The sequence below is a fragment of the Panthera onca genome, chromosome X, assembly GCF_046562875.1.
Source record: "Panthera onca isolate mPanOnc1 chromosome X, mPanOnc1 haplotype 2, whole genome shotgun sequence".
NCBI lineage: Eukaryota > Metazoa > Chordata > Mammalia > Carnivora > Felidae > Panthera > Panthera onca.
In genome coordinates, this window is record NC_138357.1 from 117,822,200 (window position 1) to 117,843,283 (window position 21,084).

The following is a 21,084-nucleotide window of genomic DNA, read 5'->3' on the forward strand; positions in this document are numbered from 1 at the left end:
ATCTTTTATGAATTTTCCAAATTACCTTTTTGTAATGCTTTCAACCACTGACTTCGGCTCTCTTCGTTTGATGCGTAGACATAGAGAAGCCCGTCTTTATAGACAATCTGGAAAGGAAGAGATTGGGTTCATTGAGATATAATTGCATCCATGGTTCATTCCAGGGCAACTACACGTTTTCTGGGATCCAAAAGAAAAGTTGAGTTTGCTTATGAAATATGCAATACCTTTGGAATTAGATAAAAAAAATCTAGTTCTTTTTATCCTCCACCCCCCCCCCCCCAGTTTGTTTTCTCCCAGACACTTCTACATTTGGGAAAATCATGGCAATGAGGCATCTGACATTCGTGAACACTGAGGTCCCAGAGGTCCCAGCATACATGCCCTGGACCATGGAGAATTATGAAAGTACAAAATGTTAGCTATGACAGATGTCTTAGGAATGTTCTGGTCCATCCATCAACCCAGTGCATGACTCTCTTTATACCCCATTGGGAAATGTTTACCTGTTCTATCCTTAAAAATATCTTCAGGGATGAAATGTCCTTTACCTTTGCTATACCACCCTTGGCAATTTCCATATATTCTGATCATTATATAGTTCCTGCTTATATTGAGTAAAAATCTGTCTCCCTGTTACTTTGTTTCCTTGGGTCATGTCCCACCCTGGGAATCCCCAGCATAAATCATTTTCTCTTCTTTAAGATGCTTGTTTAAATGTTGGAACATTATAATGTCTTCCCCAGATCGTTCTCTAGTTTATTGCATTTTCATGGGTAAATGTTACAGACCACTTATTAAATATCTACTACTGTCTGGAATCTTTCCTAGATACTTTAAGATTTTAATCCAATTTCAACGGTATGAAATATATACGATTATACCCACTTTGTAAATGAAGAAACCAACTCAGAGGGTTGAATGTGTTGTCTATGGTAAATAGACAAATATAAGCAGTGGAGTTAGGAGCTCTGTGTGCCTCCAAAGCCTGTGTTCTTTTGAGTGTTCCATGCTTCTGTGATAAGAATATGAAGCATCTTCCGTGAGCACACATTCCCCTGGTTTCTTCCAACTGAGCAATGTTTGCTTTTAAAATAGGAAGTATGGGGGCGCCTGGGTGGCTCAGTCGGTTGAGCATCCGACTTCAGCTCAGGTCATGATCTCACGGTCTGTGAGTTCGAGCCCCGCGTCGGGCTCTGTGCCGACAGCTCAGAGCCTGGAGCCTGCTTCAGATTCTGTGTCTCCCTCTCTCTCTGCCCCTCCCCTGCTATGCTCTATCTCTCTCTGTCAAAAATAAATAAAACATTAAAAAATTTTTTTTAAATAGGAAGTATGGCCTGTTCACCAACCAGATGATTTTATTTCATTTTTGGCCACAGTTCCCTCGAGTCACTACCCCTGGGTAGTCTGACCATCAGAAGGACAGTCGGTCCGTCTGCCTTTAGATCGGAAAGATAAGTATTAATGATGTAAGAAAACTAGGGCACGATGCAGATCAAGCCACTTCCAAAGGGTACTGTAGGCACACTTTCTGCACCATACCATTGCATAAAATACTTCAGGGTAAAATGCAAACTCCTTAGTATGCTGTGCGAAGTCTTTCATGATATGGCCGTGCCCACCTTTCCAGGCTCATCATGTCCTTCACTTGCTCACAAGGCTGGCGTTATTCCTACTTCACCTACAGGGCCTTGACATCTGCTGTTTCTTTTGTTTCACTGCCCTTCCTGTTTTTGCCGGGCTAACCACTGGTCTTTCTTAACCCGAGGGTCACTTCCAATAGATAGATCATCTCCCTGACCTTTGGGAGTGAGGACTGAGCTTCTGCTTCCTGGGTCACCATGGCTCCTCTGCAGACCTTCATCTTAACGCTCACCCTCACTGCCTTATAATGATCTGGAAATGCCTTGGGGACAAGGATGGCATTTGATTCCTTATAGTGTGTCTAGTACCTTGTAGCCCCTTGGAAATGCTTAGCAGTGTTTGATGATAGAATGTGAGGCCCCAGGGCAAGTCAGGCCACTGTGGCTACTTGCTCATCCTTTCTTTTCTCCCTCCAAGCGAAGCAGATCGGTAGGTAGAATTTCAGCAAAATGCCCAGCTCCCATCTGGGGACGTGTCAAGCCTTGTCACTGTCTTCATCGTTTCGCAACACCTTTGGTTATCGGCCATATGTTGAGTTCACAATCGAAAATATTAAAACAAAAGCCATCCGCCCGATAGAACGTTGTCCCTGTCCCGCCCCTTACCTGAAACGGATACTGTCTTTCCACAGGGGTCTGCTCCTCAAGGTTTACTTTCTCCACGCATCTGATTTTCTTAATCTCAATTGATCCTTTTCTGCTGCCTCTTTTCTGAATTAAAAACCAAAATATTAGATGCCTCATGCAATGCACAATGGCACACAAGGAAAAGCATAAAGTGAAGGTTATCCTAGGAGGGAGATTGAGAGGTGGGACGGCTATGTGAGAATTCTTCCAATTATTCCATCGTGGTCAAAATCCAATGGCAACAGAATATGTTTTCGAGTGTGGACACAAGCTCATATATACGCCTCCAAAAGCAAGTCTTCAAGCAGTACTTAATTTTGTTTGATAATCTTGAAACACATTTCCAATCACCTGTCACGTGCTTGCTTAATCCACTTGGGAAAATCAAAATTTAACTCCAGGAAGCATCTTAATTTTGTTCCAATTTTAAGACAGTCTTTCAGTATTTCTGCTCTGATAGAATTCTCAGCTTTATAGAAATAGTCTTATTTCCAGCAGAGTGTTAAGGCAGGGTTTCTTATCTTCAGCACTTTTTGGGGCCAGATCGTTCTCTGTTGTGGGGGCTGTTCTGCACGTTATAGGATGTTTGGCAGTAACTCTGGCCTCTACCCACTAGATGCCAGTAGCATACCTCCCCCCCCCATCACGATAACCAAAAATGTCCCCTGGGGGGGCCAAATCCCCCTCAGTTGAGGACCACTGTTCTAAAGGGTACAATTTGCCTCAGTAAAGTTAGCCAGTATTTTAAAGCCCTTTATCTTGAATTACTCATACCTTGGTTAAGAAAAGACCATGTGATAAGTGAGGGCAAGTTGATCTTTACTGTGTAAGCTAAGAAGCGTGACATTGTTCCATTATAATTAAGCACTTTGTGGAGACTTAAGAAAAATAAACAGTACAAAAACAATGGAATAAGTAGGGTCTCACCATTTTGTCATATTCATAGTAGGAGAGATTTGTTTTGGTTAAAACAAAAAGCCTCTCTTTGTAATTACTTGGCGACATTTTCTTTTTTTGCTGTGACCTTTTGAGAAGAAGTTCTTCTAGAATGGATTTTGTGTCCATATCGTCGTCCTAAATAAAATAAAATAATGAAAATGAGTGTGTGTAGCACCCAGCTACGTTCTCTTTTAGCCTTCAGAATTTTTAGCCAACTCTTTGTCAGCCAGGGATAATATAAATAATATAATTTCTACAACTTATATTTAGGACTAGAGAAAAAAATTTAACTAAGCAGTCTCTTAAATACACATGCGCCTGCCCTTCATTCCTACTGCTTTGGCTCTGACTGGTATAAATATGTTGATTTGTTGGATTTGCTCAAACTTTGAAATATTTGGACTCCAGACAGCTCACCATGTCTGAAGTGATTGGCCAACAAATTTCTCTCTGTCAATGTGACTCCTCTTTGACCAAATCATCCAAACCACTGTGAGACCCTGATAGCATTGTAAGTGCTACCCACAGTTCCTGATCATAATCAGAGCTTTAACATAAAGGGCACGGATATGATTTTCAGGATTTCTGAGAACAGAACATTTAAAAAACGCTACCCAAATCAATTTTTAAGAAACTGAAAAAAAAAATTGGTACCTTACAAACTAAAAACAGTCTTGCTTTTCCTTCCCAAACCATGTTGCCGTGAAAGTTTAAGGTATTTCTAAAAAATAAATACATTAACTTTCTGGTGCTACTAAGACTGTTGCTTCACCCTCAAGTCTGATATCAGATCTGGTAATGAAAAGTAATGTTTTGTTTTGTTTTGTTTTAAAGTAATGTTAAGTAGTGGGCCGCAAAAGGTAAACTTCCGTAAGTTCTTTGTTTTGTGAAATCTCAGGATTATTAGCAGTCAGAGGTTCAATAATTTCTGTCGTTCTTTGTCTACTGATAATCTGCGTATCGTTAACTTTACTCACCTTACATTTGATCAGCTCGGGTGTGCTTGTGGGTCCTTAACGTCGAGTCAGCTCTCGAGGTCTAAGCAAAAAGTTACTGTCCTGAGGCACAGGTGCTCATATTCCCTCTGGCTATGCCAAGATCATGGATTACAAAGAACATATTTGCATCCTATTTATCACTCTCTATCAGGAAGCACCCACAGAGGCACTGCTCTGTGTGGATGGGAGAGGATGCCAAGTGAACCTGTCCGATCGTTAAAGGCCACTTCTCACTGGCCCAGAGCGTGATGGGCCCACTAAGGCAGGGAAGCGGGAAGGAAGGGAGACACATTGAATAAACCACCATCAGGTCCAGCCAGCTTCCCTCCTGACATAGACCACACCACTGTAGAAATGGGAATCAAAAAGTCAGTGTATGTTCATTATTTATACAGATGAAGTGACTATTAATCCCTCAAATGTTCTCCAAGGGCATCGATTGCTTTAGAGGCAGAAGTAATGGAAATCTTATCCAATACAAATCTTATCCATCGGTCACTTTTTGTTTTGAATATCGTTTTATCTGGAAAGAAAAGCATAATTCCTTTGGGAAAGTAGAATGGGTTTCTTTTGACCACAGTGGGTGCTATTTGTCATGGTCACTGGTTTCTTGGCCCCTGGACTCAAAGATGGGGCAGAGGTCGGGGGTAGTAAACCCAGCAGGACCTGGGAAGACAGGTACACCTACTTTTCACCTTTGCCTTCGTTAGAAACTCTACACATATGCCTGGTCAGATAAGATTTTTTTTCTTTTCTTTTCTTTTCTTTTTTCTTTTCTTTTCTTTTCTTGGGGGGGGGGGGGGCGGAGAGGCACAAGCAGTGCAGAGGCAGAGAGAGGAGAGACAGAATCCCAACCAGGTTCCACACCCAGTGTGGAGCCCAACACAGGGCTCAAACCCACGACCCTGAGATCATGATCTGAGCCAAAATCAAGAGTTGGATGCTCAACTGACCGAGCCACCCAGGCGTTCCCAGATAAGATTATTTCCTATACCCAGAGTCAATGGCCGGAAGAGATTTGCTTGAAGGGTTACTGAAACTGTGCAGGGTCTAGTGTTTTCGAGTTAATTCCCCTCTTGGGGAGCCATACCACACACTGGGTATAGTTTTAGGGCACTTTTGCCTTTTCTATTCCTGCAATTAAAAGTTTTACTAAGAACGCATAAAAAAAAACTGTGAAAACTTTTGTCAAACGTCTGTTGTCTCCACAGCTAGAACATGACTCCTCAAAGCAGAATGCAAGTTAAATAGATCTGATTAGTTGAATAGAAAGTTTACTTTTCAAAATAAGAGAGAAAGTTTACTTTTCAAAACTTTTTCAGACACTGAATGGACTTGTCACACTAAGAGCACTGTTTTAAAAATGCAAACGGCAATGTCAATGTATAAGCAGCCTTTCCTAGTACACATGCTTTTCTGTTTATAGAACTTTTACATTCATTACATTAAAATTTGGGGGAGGGAAATTTTATCTAAAAAATCAGTATGGTGAGTCGCAGAAATCACCGAGAAATGAAATTCACAAAGTTGCTTTTGTATCTTGAGGGGAAGAAGAAAATGGGCTCAAAAGGACCGTTCCAAGTCCTTGGACACACTTTTTGATATATCTCCAAGGCTTTATGCATGTTGTTGCACCTGATGCCACATAATTTGTCAAATGGCAACAAATTTGTTCATTCCAAAGTCCTGCCTTTTGTGAATTTTTTGGCTTTCATTTCTAAAATCAGATGTGATGTACGTTTATTCTACAAAATGAAGAACTACAAATAAGCAAAGGAAAAAAAACCTGTTAACATCTTGGTGAACACACGTCTAGATACTTTTGAATACATACGTGCACGTATTTATTTTCACAAAAATGAGTTCGCACTCTGTGCAGATAGGTCTGCAATCTGTCGTTCTCGTGTAACACACATCTGGAGCCACATGTCTTTGGAGACCTTCAGAGTTCAACTCCGTCAGCGGGCCCCGGAGCTTCCCCACACCCTTGAAGAGCCCCATTTTGATTAGTCATGCTTTTTGTCTCATCCAGATCAGTTTCTTCTAAGACCATATCTGGCTCTTGCTCAGGTTTGGACCTGCCTTTCTACTTCTATCTGCTTCTATGTCTTCCTCGTACTTCTCTCTTCTCCTAGATTAGCCTAGATTCCAAATGGAAGGCATTTTTATGGTCTCCCTTGGTATAGGAAGAGATAACCAGTGGTGATGACTCATTTTTAGCAATGCAACGTTTCCTCCCTGTGTTAGGACATTAAGTCACCAGGCTCAGGTACCACTGTTGACTCAAATGCCTGTCCGACAACTGGCAAATCTGGCTCTGTGTACCCATATTTAAGGGAAATTCAATTGGGAAGGCTCAGAAGACTTTCAAAATGAAACAAGATCCTAAAGCTAGTTAGTATTAGCCAGAAATTGATTTCCAGAGGGGAGCCGGTGGAATGTGGCGGGTGTCTCATATTACCACCTACATGGTATAGACACATCAATTTGCCTACCAAATAGGCAGCCCGGGCTGCCTATTTCCATAAGCGCGTGAAACTAGAAAGAGATTAAAGTGCAGGGGACGCAAAAACAAGAACCGGCACCCAAAACACTGGCAGAAATCGACATAGTATTTTCTCTTAGGAAGCCAGCAACCATTATGTCACTTCCACACTGAAGGTGCCTGCCGAGTGACCATGACTTGGAAGCGCCATGCTTATTTAACATTTGTGAGGAACCATTAACAGGAGAGTAAGGAGGTCACTCTGCAGGTCTCTCCAGCACACTCGATTTCGAGCCTGCAGCGGGCTGGACATCAAGCGAGTGGTTCCCCAAATGAGGACCAGCCCTCCACTGCCCGAGAGATCAGGAGCAGACTTGAGAGATAGGTTTCATAACTGATTAGCGGGCCGGGCGGCCGGAGGGTGGTGGACTGAGAAGGCACGGAGGAGCCTATAGGGCTGTCATTTGTGCGCTGTGTCACCCTGACCAAGGCCCTACCCTGTCCTAAGCTTCAGCTTTCTGACCTGTAAGATGAGATGGGTCACGCCTCTGTCGTTTTCTGTGGCTTGAATGAGAAAGCTACGGGAAAGTTCTGGGCGCATTAGGGGCACTGAATCATGGTTAAGAAAGCAAAGGGTAGAGGGGCGCCTGGGTGGCTCAGTCGGTTGAGTGTCCGACTTCAGCTCGGGTCAGGATCTCACGTTTCTTGAGTTCGAGCCCCGCATCAGGGTCTCTGCTGTCAGCACAGCCCCTCTCTCTGCCCCTCTCCTGCTGGCGCGCGCTCTCTCTCAGAAATAAATAAATGTTAAAAAAAAAGAAAAACAGAAAGGTGGAAAGAAATGACTCAAGTGCTAGAGCAGAGTCCAGGATCTCTTTGCCCTGAAAGGCCTGAGGAAGGAAAGTCATTTCTTAAGATAGTCAAGAAAGACATTATGGAAGGGAGGCATTAGAACCAGACCTTGAAGGATATGAGCGATCGAATCCTAGCTCACATTTAAGGAGGGTGTGCCTTACGCCAGGCACTGTTTAAAGCAGCTTAAAAATTTGCATTTGTTTACCCTGTAGAATAGGCCAGACTCCCCCTGTCCTATGGGGTATGTCCTAATTCATGGGGTGGTTAGGAAAAAAGCAAAAAGTGATAAATCCTTGTCCTAATACCTTATGCTGAATTAGTAGCCCATAACACTGCTTAGGTGATACAGGTTGGCGTGGGCAAAAGCACCAGGCTGGCAGGTTCAAATCCCTGCTCTGTCTCTGTGCAACCTGGCCTGTTACTTAACCCTGCTAAACCCCAGCTTCCCCATCTGTAAAGGGACTAAAACAATAACCACGTCAAAGGTTTATGAGGATCAAGAGAAAATGGCGGTATGATGCCTAGCAGGCTAGTAGATATTCCTAAACTCCGTACCCCTTTCCCTCATCACTCCATATGTAAAATTAAAAAAAAAAAAAGACCACAGGAAAGGTTAGACACTGACGACAGTGAAATGACCCTCAGTGATAAAATTTCAGTTCTCATCTCCCTTCACCAGATCCTGGGAATAGGGGATCGTGAGAGGCAGGAATATACCTCAAGGATTCTCTGGTCAGCAAGCACCTGACCTATGCGTCTGTTACAAGCTTTTGGCCCTGGGACTGGTCACCTTAGAATCAGGTTGAACCAGCCCCTTCCTGACTGTGTATTTGTGCCACTGGGTTTCTCACAAACCAATACGTGGATGTTATTCCAAGCGTGGTCCATGGGCCGGCAGTATCAGCGTCAGCCTGTGCTCGTGAGAGTTTGGAAAGCACTGAGCTAGACCACGTTACAGTTGCGCTACTCTTTAAATCCAGTGAAATTCTCATGGTCCACAAGAACTTGCAAAATTGTATGGCTGTGGTGCAACTGAAAGGTTCACCTCCCCCATCCTTCCATCTCCATCTAAGACACCCCCAAGCCCCAGATTTTGGAAGACTTCGGGAACCTGCGAGCAAATATTTGTAGTTAACATAACATCATAAAAACACAGATAAGTGAAAGAAGGTATGACTAACATTGCTCTGTCTCTTCGGAAGCAGTTAGGAAGCCGGTATGCAAAGGCACGGAAGGGCAATGCGTACAGAACTCTACGGAGAAAGCCACAGAGCTAGCTGGAGCCGACGGTGAAATACACACAACCCGACGGCTTCCCCGAACGAGATTCTGAACGCGGGGGGAATTTACAGCAAATCCACAGCAGGCCTCCAAATTGCACGGTCTCATCCAAAGTCCCTGGAGGAGCCCCGGCAATTTCACATTCATCGTCCTGAGCCTATTTGCCTGTAGGATATGACATCGTGTAGGCACCTGCACGAAACGCACCATTTTGGCTGGGTCCGCCGCCGGGGTCCGCCGCGGTGAGGTTGGTCTGCTCTTGCAGGAACACGGCCCCCGCTGCCCTCCTTCCAGCGGCAGCAAATTGTCTCACATTTTCCCGGCTGCTGGGTCAGAAATGGCTACATTACTCAGTGCCCCCAAAACGTTTATTGTCCTGCAAGGGCCTTGCACAATCCCACAGGAAACCACGCTCAGCACTTAGCCAACACTTGTTGATCTGATTGAACGCAACAAAAACGGAGACAAAAGCATTTTTCATAAAGGTTCCAATTTTGATAACTACAGCTCCCGCTTTTCCCAGGCAGCTGCCAGGTACATGTGATAACCCTGCCTTTGTTTATAGAGCTCTGTGCTGGAAAGGACAAGAAAATATCTCGGCAAAACCCCGCTCCTGACGCTGACTTCTCTCAAGAATCAGGAAACCGTGAGGTAACGCCAAAGTGCACAGAGAGAAAGCAATGAACACTCCAAGTGGACCCTGGGCGAGGGGAGGCTGGAGAATATGCGACAGATAAAGACAGTTAATATGACCCAAAAGGGGCACATTTCCCCACCTTAAGGTACTAAGAAATCCAGAAGCAGAAAAGAGATCAGTTTGGCCAATGCACCAAGATTGCAATGAAAAGCGTGATTGTCGCTGGACATCATTCTGACAACATCACCGCTCTCGGCTTTCCTCATTCCACCCTTTTCTCTGGTGCACGCTGACCGGTAACGTGAAATACATCTAATGAGTTCTTTTAGGCTCTACTATCAACGGCCGAAAACCACAGCCAGCCTTTTGGCGTTGCGTTGACAACTGTATTAACTTATACACGCTTGGCTACTCAGACTTATTTGGAAACCTCCACGGTGTGATGAAATCTTGGGGCGGCAGACGAGAGTGAAGCTACTGACTTGCAAAGAGTATTCCTTTGGGTGGACGCGGGATTCGCATCATTGCTGTTCACTCATCATCCGGTCGGGTCTTAGTGAGAACCTGCCGTGGGCCAAGCAGAGACAGGAGTAAACAGAACAGAGGCAGCCCACAGCTTCAGGGGCCTTATGTCTTGAGGAGGCAGAACCCCCAAGTGAAGGTTTAAGTCCAGTACTGGAAACACCTGGGCACAATCTCCTAGGATCCCCATCCCTTCTTGGGCCTTGAAACTCTCCGGGGCAGTCGTGGGGAGTGGTTTCCTCTGAGTCAAATGTCGTAGATTTATCGACTTCTTCTATTCATTCGCTTCCTCTGCCACGTCTCCCGAACCTTTCTTTGGCTTTGTATTTGGCACGTCTTTAGTTTAATTCCAACTTGTTGTGGCAACCTGCTGTTGCGATTACGTGATTTAATCTGTTCAAATTATCCTCTGCGCTGGCACCCGTACCCAGTGACACCCTCGGGAACGTTCTCTAAGGCACGAGCGAGCTTCTTCTGGCTTCTGGCTGACCTCTATTGTTTTATTCCCCCCACTTTAAAAAATTCATTTGTGCCATGGCTTTAAACACCATCTACCTGCTTCTGATTCCAAATTTCAGCATTCGGTGGTTTCCTCTGCTTGGCAAACTGCCACAGACATCTGCCTGGTTCATGTCCTCATCTCGGGGCTCTGCTTCAAGTGGCATCTTCCTAATGAGCCCTACCTGGACCACCTTGTTTAGTACTACAATCTCACTCCACCCAGCGCTGAGGATCTCCCTCTCTCTGCTCCGCTTCGTCTCTTTCCACAGCATTTGACACCTGCTGCACGATTTATTTATTACCTTTAATGTCTGTCTCTCTTTGCTAAAGAGTAAGCCTCCAAGGGCTCCAGTAGTGTCTCTCTACAGCCTGAGCTTTTGCCCTGGAATCTCTTCAGTGGGGGTATCGCCCCACCACCTCCTGCATTTACTCCTCTGGTGCTAAAATGATCTACATGGAGGTTGGGATCCGATGTGAATGGTTTACACCTACGATGTGAATGGTTTGCACCTACTGGGATGGAAGATTAAATGTATCCCCTCTCCTAGAGATGCTTGCCTATTAAATCTCGGCCTCGGTGGTGGAACGGATAACCTCGGTTCTGATGAGAGGAGATGGGTGAGTGGGGGTGGAGGGTGGACGTGATTAACAGAGATTCCTCTTTACCTAGAGACTGAAGTGCATAGCATGGCAACCTTTGTTTTCCAAACATCTCCTCTCACCTTCCGCAAATGGTCTTCTTCCCTTTGTGTCCCCACACCCCCATCCCTGTCCTGAGCTCCGGATGCCAGAAAGCCTCATGTTGCCTCACTGTCTTTGGAATTTCACAGCTCTGCGAATTCCCCATACTCACAGAATTAAATTCGATTTTCTCCTGTTAATCTGTCTCGCGTCGGCTTGATTCTCACTCCAGCTACAAGGACCTTGAAGGGCAGAGGAAATCCTCCCTCCCCAACAGGAGCCATAATTGAAGTTTTATTGAAACAGCCGCACCCGTTTACTTCCATGTTGTCTATGGCTGGTTTGTTGCTACAGAGGCCAACCTTGGAACGGTCTTCACAGAGAACATATGTGGCCTACAGAGTTGAAAACATTTACCATCCGGCCCTTTACAAAGTTTTCTGGTCCCCGCTTTGGAAGTGCCTCTTTCTTTCCTTTCTCTAAACCACACAACAAGCTTTTCTGGTGTTTGGAGGACAGAAGCTGGCGGCCGTGCCCCGTCCTCCTGGTTAACAACCCCAGCAGGGAGCTGGACGCGCTCACCGGCGCTGCGACTGTGCACTGCCCTGGGAAAACTCTCCAATGCCTGTCCACAAGCACGCCCACGACAAGCGCGCTCTTACCCAACTGTCGCCCGGAGCGAGCGTGTCTCTTCTTCAGGCAAAAGAGTGTCGGCGCCTCCATTCCTGCCCTCACCTCCACCGCTCCCCCCACCCCCCCCATGCTAAGGGCCAAACAGCAGGCGACATATTTATGCAACAAACAATTGTGTCGTGCTTAGGACACACCAAGTTCACTTAATTCTCATTACCAGGCTGGTTCCATTATCCCCACCCCCGTTTTGCAGTGGAGGAGCTGGAGGCACAGAGACGCTGAGCCAGCTGCCCCAGGTCGCACAGCTAACAAGTGCCGGAGGCACGATTGGAAAGTGCAGCCCCGCTCTGAGGGACGCGCGACCAGCGACTCCAGTGAACGACGGGCCTCCTAACGAGGTGGGGGCGGGTCCTCGACGGGCCGGGAGCACCCGCCAGGCCCAGCGAGCGCCCGGACGCCCGCGGGGGCGCGCCTCTCCGGGGCGGGAGGGGCGCAGAGGTCGCTGGGTCGCCGAGCAGGCAGGGGAGGGGCGGAAGGGGGCGCGGGAGGAGCCCGGCGGGCTGGAGAGACGGGAGCGCACCCTCGCCCGCCCCCGCCCCCCCCCCCCGAGCCCCGCAGACTCCCGCCTCCCGCCCCGCTGCGGCCGCGGGCGGCGAAACGCTGAGTCACGGTGAGGCGCCCTCGCGCCCCGCGCCGCCGCCCGGGCTCCAGCCGCCGCCGCGTGGGGGCCGCGCGCCCGCGGGGGCGGCGGTGCCGGGGGCGGCGGTGCCGGGAGCGCCGCGCGGGGCCCCGCCCTCCCCGGCCCGCCGTAGACTCCCGGCCCAGGCTCCCGGGAGCTGCCGGCGGACGCTTAAGTAGGACCCTGACGTTTGGCGAAGGTGGGAGGCGGCTTTCCTGGCGGCAAAGCACTGCGATCCGGTAAGCGCCGCGTCTGTGGTTCGGGTGCCTCGGATTTCCGGGCGGGGAGTCCGGAAGGACCTCGAAGCAGTGCAGAGAGGTAGGGGCGAGACCCTTCCTGCTTGCTTGTACGTGTGTGATGACAGTTCTGGACGGCTTTGAGGATTAAGCTCATTTCAGAACCCCCCTGTCCAGCACCCAGGAAGTATTTACCGATTGCCTGCCCCCGGGAGGACGCGTGGTGACTGACTAGGGGGGCGTGGCCGAGTGGAGGGCTCTGAGTGACAGCAGCTAACACTCTTAGAGCGCCGACCACACCCCGTTGAGGTTGGCAGGCTTCTTACCCCTATTTCACAAATGGAAAAACTGAGGAACACAGAGGCTTAGCAGGTGGCCTCAGGTCGCACAGCTGGGACCGGGTGAAGCCCGGATGCAAACCCAGGCTCTCCGGCTCTGGAGTCTCTGCTTCTTGCTAAAGCGACTCTCTAGGTCTGAGTTGGGATCTTTGAAAGAGTGGATTGTGTTTCGCTTGAAGAAGAGTTTTAGGGATTTGGTGGCACTGCTGTCTGCAAGCATTTGAAGTGAAAAAGGGATTGATCATTACTGGTTCTGTGATACTCCAGTCGGCAGAACTTAGGCCCCGCCGAGAGAAAACGCTTTTGAATACTAAAGGCGGGGTGTAGATTGGTCCTGAAATACAGGATGCATTGGCAGGGACACCCAGGGGTTTCCCGTGCTCCTGAAGACTTCCTGACAAAGCTCAAAGATTTCTTGCCACTGAAGTTGCCCGTGAACTGCAGGGAAAAATGGGTCTTTGAATTTGGTGACCCTCGAAGATCCTTTCAGTGCCAAGATCTTTGGCGTGTTCCGGTGAGAGTCACAGACCTCACGGATTTCCTTCGTGTTCCGTGTGTCACCACATAAATCTTTCTACCTCATGGTGGCACCTCCCTGGCGGGACTTGAGAGATTGCAATGAGATAAAGCGGATACAGCGCTCATTAGAGGTTAGTAAGTGCCCGGCCGAACTGTTCTTGCTAAGCCTGGTAAGTGATGGCTGTAGGATTGCATGAGGTAACGATTGCAAATAATTAGTGGGGTGCTGGGAACCTAGTTAGTACCATACATGGTCCCCAACATTATTTTAGATGACCTAACCCAGGTCTTGTACGGAGGAAACAGTCCATATACTGTAGCTGTTAATATTTGGGGCAGGTCTGAATTTAGTACCCTTTATTTCGTAGTCCTTGGATGTGCCCTCCTTTATGATTTGTCTTTTATTTTGTTCCCCCTCTGGCCCTCTCTCCTCTACAGCTCAGCATCGGAACACTCTTTTTAGACTTGGACATGGCCTCCTCCAAGAAGGTTACCCTGTCCATGCTCAGCCGGGAGCAGTCGGAAGGGGTCGGGGCGAGGGTCCGAAGAAGCATTGGCAGACCCGAGGTATGCTGGTTGGGTGGCTATTTGTGTTTTTGGCAGAAGGCACTGGTGGGACAGTGAGGGTTAACTTGGGGAGAGAGGGCCCGGGACAATCATGACCTGCCTTGTGGGGGTGCCAGAGCGTCCAGCTCTAAACTTAGCGATTAGGGTCCCCCCTGGACCAGCCCCGCCCCAAAGTGGGTCCCTCTAACATGGGTACAGAGGTCCTGCGCAGAAGGTGCAACGGAGGCGTCCGTGCCCCTACTCTGCATTCCCTTGTGCTGTCCTGGGTTGATCTACCTGCCTCAGTGTGCACGCCGCCAAATGGGCCCACCTTATAGCCCCAAGTTCACAGCCCCAGGGAGTAGCTGTAGGGCTCACTTCCAAATTCCCAGGGGAGAGAATCTGATTGGCTCGCCTGGGTCATGTGTCCACCATTGGCCAGTCAGCCAGTGCCAGGGATTTGGGTTCTTGGAAAAAACCACCGGGACCCAACTCTGTGGGCCTCTCGTGGTGGAGGGGGTGCATGGAGGCTTCTCTCATATGAGGTGATTTTAGGTCAGGTAGACCTCTTTCAACACGAGAGAGCGGCTTTATTTGAAAATTACCGGGGGCATGGTGACTTGCGGAAAAGAAAATCTTATTGGCACAGAAAGGTAGCAAATGGTGGTTATAGCCCAAGGAACACAGCACTGCGCAGCATACCGGGTTCCAGAAAGATTGTTTTTCATTGAGATATTATTGACATACGACATCGTACTCGTTTCAGGTGGCCAACATAATGATTTGGTATTTGCTTGTCTTGCAAAATGATCACGACAATAAGTGTAGTTAATGTCGATCACCGTACATAGTTACAGAACTTATTTTTCTTGTGATGAGAACCGTTAAGATTTTCTCTCTTAGCAACTTTCCAATATGTAACACAGTAATACTAATTATAGTCACCATGTTGCGCATCACATCCCCAGGACTTACTTATCTTCTAACTGGAAGTTTGTACTTTTTGAACACCTTGACGTATTTCGCCCACCCCCACCTCTGGCAACAGCCACTAATCTGTTTTCTGTGTCTGTGAGCTCGGTTTATGTATTTATTGTTTGATTTCACACATAAGTGAGATCATATGGTATTTGCCTTTCTCTGTCTGACTTCTTTCACTTAGCATAATGCCCTCAAGATCTACCCATGTTGTTGCACATGACAAGATCTCCTTTTTCATGGCTGAATAATATTTCATAGTGTATGTGTGTTTACACACACACACACACACACACACACACACACACATTTTCTTTATCCGTTCAGTGGACGCTTCGGTTGTTTCCATGTCTTGACTATTGTGAATAATGCTTCAGTGAACACGGGGGTGCAGATCTCTTTTCACGTTAGTGTTTTCGTTTTCTTTGGGTGAACACCCAGGAGTGGGATCACTGGATCATGTGGTATTCCTAGTTTTAATGTTTTGAGGAACCTCCATACTGTTTTCCAGAGTGGCTTCACCAATTTACATTCCCACCAACAGTCCACAAGGGCTCCCTTTTCTCCACACCCCCCCATACTTGTTATTTCTTGTCTTTTTGATAATAGTCATTCTGACAGGTGTGAGGTGATATCTTATTGTGGTTTTGGTTTGCATTTCCCTGATGATTAGTGATGCTGGGCATCTTCCCCCTCCCCAAATATTTTTGAATAAAGGAAGCAGTATATTAGGGAAATGGATTCTTTTTAAAAAATGAGGTTGGTTGGTTCCTCTTCTTAGATTCTGCTCTGATATTCCCATACTCTTTCTGCCATTAGCTTCCTCTTCACCTGTGAATGTGTTTTGGGGTCCATCAGACATTGTTTTCCAACAGGATATATGCAAACAGGATTCTTGTAAGGGCTGAATGCGTGGTGGGTGTTGGGGAGATGCCAGATGGGTGTGGTATCCAATTCTACCAGACCTCATCACGGACAGAACAATTGTATGGAACTCGGACACCCATTGTGTTGGGGGTAGCTAATACTTTAATTACCCCATCTGTCAGAACACATCTGCTGAGCGTTTCTTAATTTCTTTTTGTCTTGTCAACCCCTTGGGGCGGGGGGCTGGTGTAACCTACAAGTTCTTTCTCAGAATAATATTTTTTATACACGTGAAACAAAGTACATAGGATTACAAAGGAAAACATATTGAAATATGGTTAGCACATTATTACAAAGCAGATTTGCAATCTAGTAATTTTGCATTAAATAATCAATAAGACCTGGTGGCAGTTCATAGAACTCCCTAATTGCAAAGCTGTGAGGCACGTGAACAATAATAGTTCAGTACACCTGCAACCACTGTCATGTGCTATGAAAAGAGCTTTGATTTCTGGAGTCACAGGTCCTGGTCATTTACTGTGATTCTTTGTCTTCATGATTAAAGCATTTCAGCCTGGAGATGGCTGCCGGTGACTCTTGCCTACCAATGTGAATGTACTTAATGACACTGAACCGTATACTTAAAAAGAGTTAAGATGGTAAATTTTGTTATATACATTTTACTAGAAAAAAATTCAGAAGAGAAATTTTCAGTTAGAGGTTAGTGAAAATAAAGATGTAATTTTTTTCCCCAGCCAAGTATATAGCCACCCTGAATTCTATCCATGGTACCCGGTTAAGAGTCCCTCGCTGAAGACTTATGCTTTAAAGATGCCCCCATTCTGGAGCACCTGGATGGCTCAGACGGTTAGGCGTCCGACTTCAGCTCAGGTCATGATCTCGCAGTTTGTGAGTTCGAGCCCCGTGTTGGGCTCTGTGCTGACAGCTCGGAGCCTGGAGCCTGCTTCACATTCTGTGTCTCCCTCTCTCTCTGCTCCTCCCCTATTTGTGTTCCGTCTTTCTCAAAAATAATTAAACACCAAAACAATGTTAAAGATACCCACATTCTACTAATTCAGAGGGTCTGCTGTGTATGCCTCTACCCTAAGAAAAAAGTAAGTGGATAGGAATCACTTCTAATGCCATCACCCTGGTTTAATTACTGTTAAGACAGAGGGTGTTTCCTTTTGTGTCCATGTAGTTGTATATTTTACATCATGGGGATTATACAAAATAAACAATTTTGTGTCCTTGGTTTTTCATTGAACGCAGTAATGTACGCACTTGCCACGTTGTTATCAGTTCTTCATGACCATCATTGAAATAGCTATGACCTGCTCCAGTGTATGGCATACCACTGTTGTCTTCCTCCTGGACCTACTTCTGGCCATTTAGATTGTCACCATAGTTTTCAGTACCCCGCAACCCCTAATTCTCCAGTCAGCAGAGAAGGAAAGCACCAATCTAGCTTCAAGGTAGTTACTTTTCAAACTTTTTGCACCCGGACTTTGTCTCTGAAGAAACATCTCACACGCTTTGGAGCACAAAGCTATTTTAGTGTAGAATTTACAAGTGTTTCGTATTAGTGGCCCTAAGTGACATGTTCCCTATGGCGGTAAACGTGGAGGCAGAGGAATTTACAAAGCTCTCACTGAGCCTTTTGGTGATGAACAGTAAAGAAGGAGTGGGGTCAGCTCACGCCTTTCATCATGATTAAATGCGGGCCAAGCTGGAATTTGAATGATTGCACAGCATGCCATTAGTGGCTTGTTTTCTGTTGGGAAACAGGGAAGCCCGTCACTCATTTGCACTTGCCTCAATGCTCCACACCCCCTTCCACCAGACACTCCTTGGTGGAGTGTGATTTTCCTTGGACCACTCTTACACGTATTTTTTTATTATGAAGAATTTCTAAAAGAGGAAAGAAGAGAAGATAGTATAATGAATCTCCATGTACCCAACGTCCACAGTGATCAACTCATGGGCATTCTTGTTTCCTCTGTGTCCCCCAACCATTTCTTCACTCAAAGTATTTTAAAAGTGAATCATTTTTATTGTACTTATAAATATTTCAGTTGGTATCCGTAAAAGATAATAGCTTTAAGAAATGAAACTATAATCCCATTACACACTTAAAAATGCTAAGAGTTCCTTAATATCATTAAATAACCTTGACTAATCTTGGTCCGGATCGGTATAGCCTCTGTAGATGGCATTCTCCATTATCAGGATCTCTACGTGTAGAGTCAAGGTGGGGAGCATAGAGTCGTAGCTCAAGTCCATTCGAGGCCAAATCGAGATCTCAGTTTGAACTGCATGCTGGCAATTTCCCTCTACTTTTTCATCGTTACCCCCCAGCCCTGTCTAGAGGTTGAGTAGGCCCGGGAGGTAGTCTGAGCTATTGGAGTTTATCTTTGACAGGACCTCTCCCTTCTGCTGCCTCCATATTGCCTTGATGTAGGCTGGCATTTCATTGAGTGTTGGGAAAGTGGGGTCTCGGCTGGTTCTGGGCTGCTGCCACAGGCATTACTACCCTTATATCAGGATTCGGTTCAACTGTGTAACAAGGCAGCCTCTAAAACCAATGGCTTGCGTACGTACGGATTTGTGTTTCTCTTTTGAAAACCCAAGAGTAGGCAGTGTAGGGTGGGCCTGAAGGCTCCCCACTTATTAGAGACCCATGCTCATTCTATATTAGTTCACCATTTTGGTGCTCTTGGTGCATCACCTTATGGCCCGAGACAGCTGTTGAGGCAACAGTAACCATTCACCCTTGGGCGCAGAGAGGAGGAAGAGGGGAAAGGGCAAAAGGATCAGTGCCAGCTGTCCATCCCTTTTTTTTTAAATAAACAATTTCCCTAAAAGGCCCACCCAGCCTATTTTAAAAGTCTACCTCAAAGACAACAGGTCCAGATGATCTTACAGACAAATTTCAGCCAATATTGAAACTATAGATAACTCCGGTAACACAAACTCTCCACCTCCAGATGAAGCTCCAGGGAGACCTCACATCGCTTTAGGCAACTACGTTGCCTTGCAGTCAAGACCAGACAAGGACAGCAAAGTGAAAGGATAATTGCACGGCATTTATAAACATTTTTGCAAGAATCATAAGCAAAATATTAACTACGCAAATATAGCAACGTATAAAAAAGATAATATATCACAACAAGGTTTGGATCGTCTGAACACAGCAAATTTGGTTTAATGTTGGAAAATCTGTTTATGTAATTTACCAACATTAAGACATTAAAGGAGAGAAAAATTATCTCGATCAGTGCAGAAAAAGCGTTCGATAAAATTCAACACCTGTGTAGGTTTAAGAAATTAGTAAACTAGAAACGGAAGGGGAATTCTTTCACCTTGCGGAGGGAGTCTGCAGAAAACCTGTATTAAACAACCTGCATGCCGACGAATCTTGAAAAAGCGATCTGTGTAAAATCAGGGAAAAGCAAGGACGTCTACTTACCAGCGTTTCTACTCAGCATTGTTGTAGATGCGCTAGCTTGCAAAAAGGGAAAAGAAATAGAAAGTGTAAGGATTGAAAACGAAGGGGAGGGGACCCCAGTTATTTGCTGATGGGTGTTGGCTGGAATACTACTCCCAAATATTCACTGCCCCCCATAATGGGATTACACACTCCAAACCCACTTTTAGGTGCATTCCCCGGGAGTCCCATAGGCAGGGTTTAAGTGCCCTCCTCCTGCCTTGGGCTTGGCCATGTCACATGCTGTGACCTGGGACGTGTTAATGTGCTTGTGCACTATTGACTTGGCTCCCATTTGCTCCTGCCCTTGGTGATGAGAACAGCATGTCCTAGATAGCGGCCACTGTTTCAGCTTGGGATGGAAAATAAGCCATGTGGAGAGACCAGCCAAGCCTAGCAGACCCCACAAAAACTGCAGCCTGCCACGGCTTTAATCTAATGCAACCAAAAAATTTGTGAACTGCTGGGCAAAAGCTTATTGGTAAATACACTGGCAATCTGAATGTCTGCAAAGAAAACCCAAAAGAAGCTACAGATAGATTATTATAATTACTATAGCTTAGCAGTGTTCTCTGCTCTTTTACTTGGAATGTTCTTCCTTCTCCCCCCTTCTACTTCATTAACTCCTACATGTACTTCAGGACCTAGCTCAGGTGCCACCTCCCTGAAAGTACCTTCCCTGATCCTTCCCCTTCCCTCGTATGTGTTAAATTGCCTTCCTCCAGAGCATGTATGCTATCATGGATTTTTGAATCTGCTTAGGATACAGACTGTATCTTGTTTGTGCTTGACCGTTTAGATCTTCGATGATCATGAAATGTTTATCTCCTCTTTGTACCTTTTATAAAATAGGCTCTTTAACGTACTTCCAGTCCATGTGTGTGTGCGTGCACGCGTGTGCATGTGGACGTGTATAAGGCATTCTTTCCTGAAAGTGATTTTCATTTCAAGATTCTCATCAGCTACGTTGTTTTCAGTGAGTTTTGCTAGATCTGTCCATGAAGATAGCCCTCAGTAGTGTGGTTTAAAAGGCATGTCTAATCTGTTGGATTTAATTTTTATTTCAGTTGAAAAATCTGGACCCGTTTTTACTGTTTGACGAATTTAAAGGAGGTAGACCAGGTGGATTTCCTGATCACCCGCATCGAGGTTTTGAGACAGTAAGTAAAATAATTTGACTGCAAAAGTGTGTATTTTTAAATTTGCTTCTGTAATTAAATTGAGTGATCACTTCTAATAGAAAATTCAGAGTTAGAAACAATGAATAATAGTTAAATTAATTCTGAAGGTCTTAGCTATGGACTGGCTACTCTGGGAAGCCATATACTTTACATGAAGTAAATTCTGATTTAAATATTTGCTGTTTTTAATGTTCTTTGAATTTGTGCCACTGGAGACATTTTTATTTGTGCAGTTAATAAAGAGCAAGGATTGGCTTCTTCAAATATTTATGTAATTAAAATAATTTGTGAGAGAAGAAACAATTTAAGGTGTGATTTAAATAATTTTATGTAGAAAACTTGTTTTTCTTCAAGAAAATTCAGAAATGTTTAATCTCATGTAATATTTAAAACTCCAAAGACAATCCAAGAACACTATTAGTATTTCAATTCAGTTCTAAGGAATTCTAGAATC

At 45.7% G+C, this 21,084-nt stretch overlaps 2 protein-coding genes across 9 annotated transcripts in view; one reads left to right on the forward strand and one right to left on the reverse strand.

Annotated features, from left to right (window-relative positions):
- BMX (BMX non-receptor tyrosine kinase) overlaps window positions 1-9,845 on the reverse strand; it is a 52,215-nt gene extending 42,370 nt beyond the window's left edge. For 2 of the 5 annotated variants that reach the window (XM_081793645.1, XM_081793646.1), the window contains exons 1-4: window positions 9,033-9,845; window positions 3,198-3,344; window positions 2,250-2,354; window positions 26-107 (exon numbers count right to left, since the gene is read on the reverse strand). In XM_081793645.1, coding sequence (XP_081649771.1) covers window positions 26-107; window positions 2,250-2,354; window positions 3,198-3,344; window positions 9,033-9,035 — 337 coding nt within the window. In that variant the 5' untranslated portion in view covers window positions 9,036-9,845. Of the gene's footprint in view, window positions 1-25; window positions 108-2,249; window positions 2,355-3,197; window positions 3,345-4,186; window positions 5,523-9,032 lie in introns of those variants that run through there. The other 3 variants (XM_081793643.1, XM_081793642.1, XM_081793644.1) reach the window with 3 other exon arrangements.
- Window positions 9,846-12,266: 2,421 nt separating this feature from the next.
- Window positions 12,267-21,084, forward strand: part of PIR (pirin) — a 96,221-nt gene continuing 87,403 nt past the window's right edge. The window contains exons 1-3 of one of the 4 annotated variants that reach the window (XM_081793650.1): window positions 12,267-12,717; window positions 14,010-14,138; window positions 20,517-20,609. In XM_081793650.1, coding sequence (XP_081649776.1) covers window positions 14,043-14,138; window positions 20,517-20,609 — 189 coding nt within the window. In that variant the 5' untranslated portion in view covers window positions 12,267-12,717; window positions 14,010-14,042. Of the gene's footprint in view, window positions 12,718-13,009; window positions 13,703-14,009; window positions 14,139-20,516; window positions 20,610-21,084 lie in introns of those variants that run through there. The other 3 variants (XM_081793649.1, XM_081793651.1, XM_081793648.1) reach the window with 3 other exon arrangements.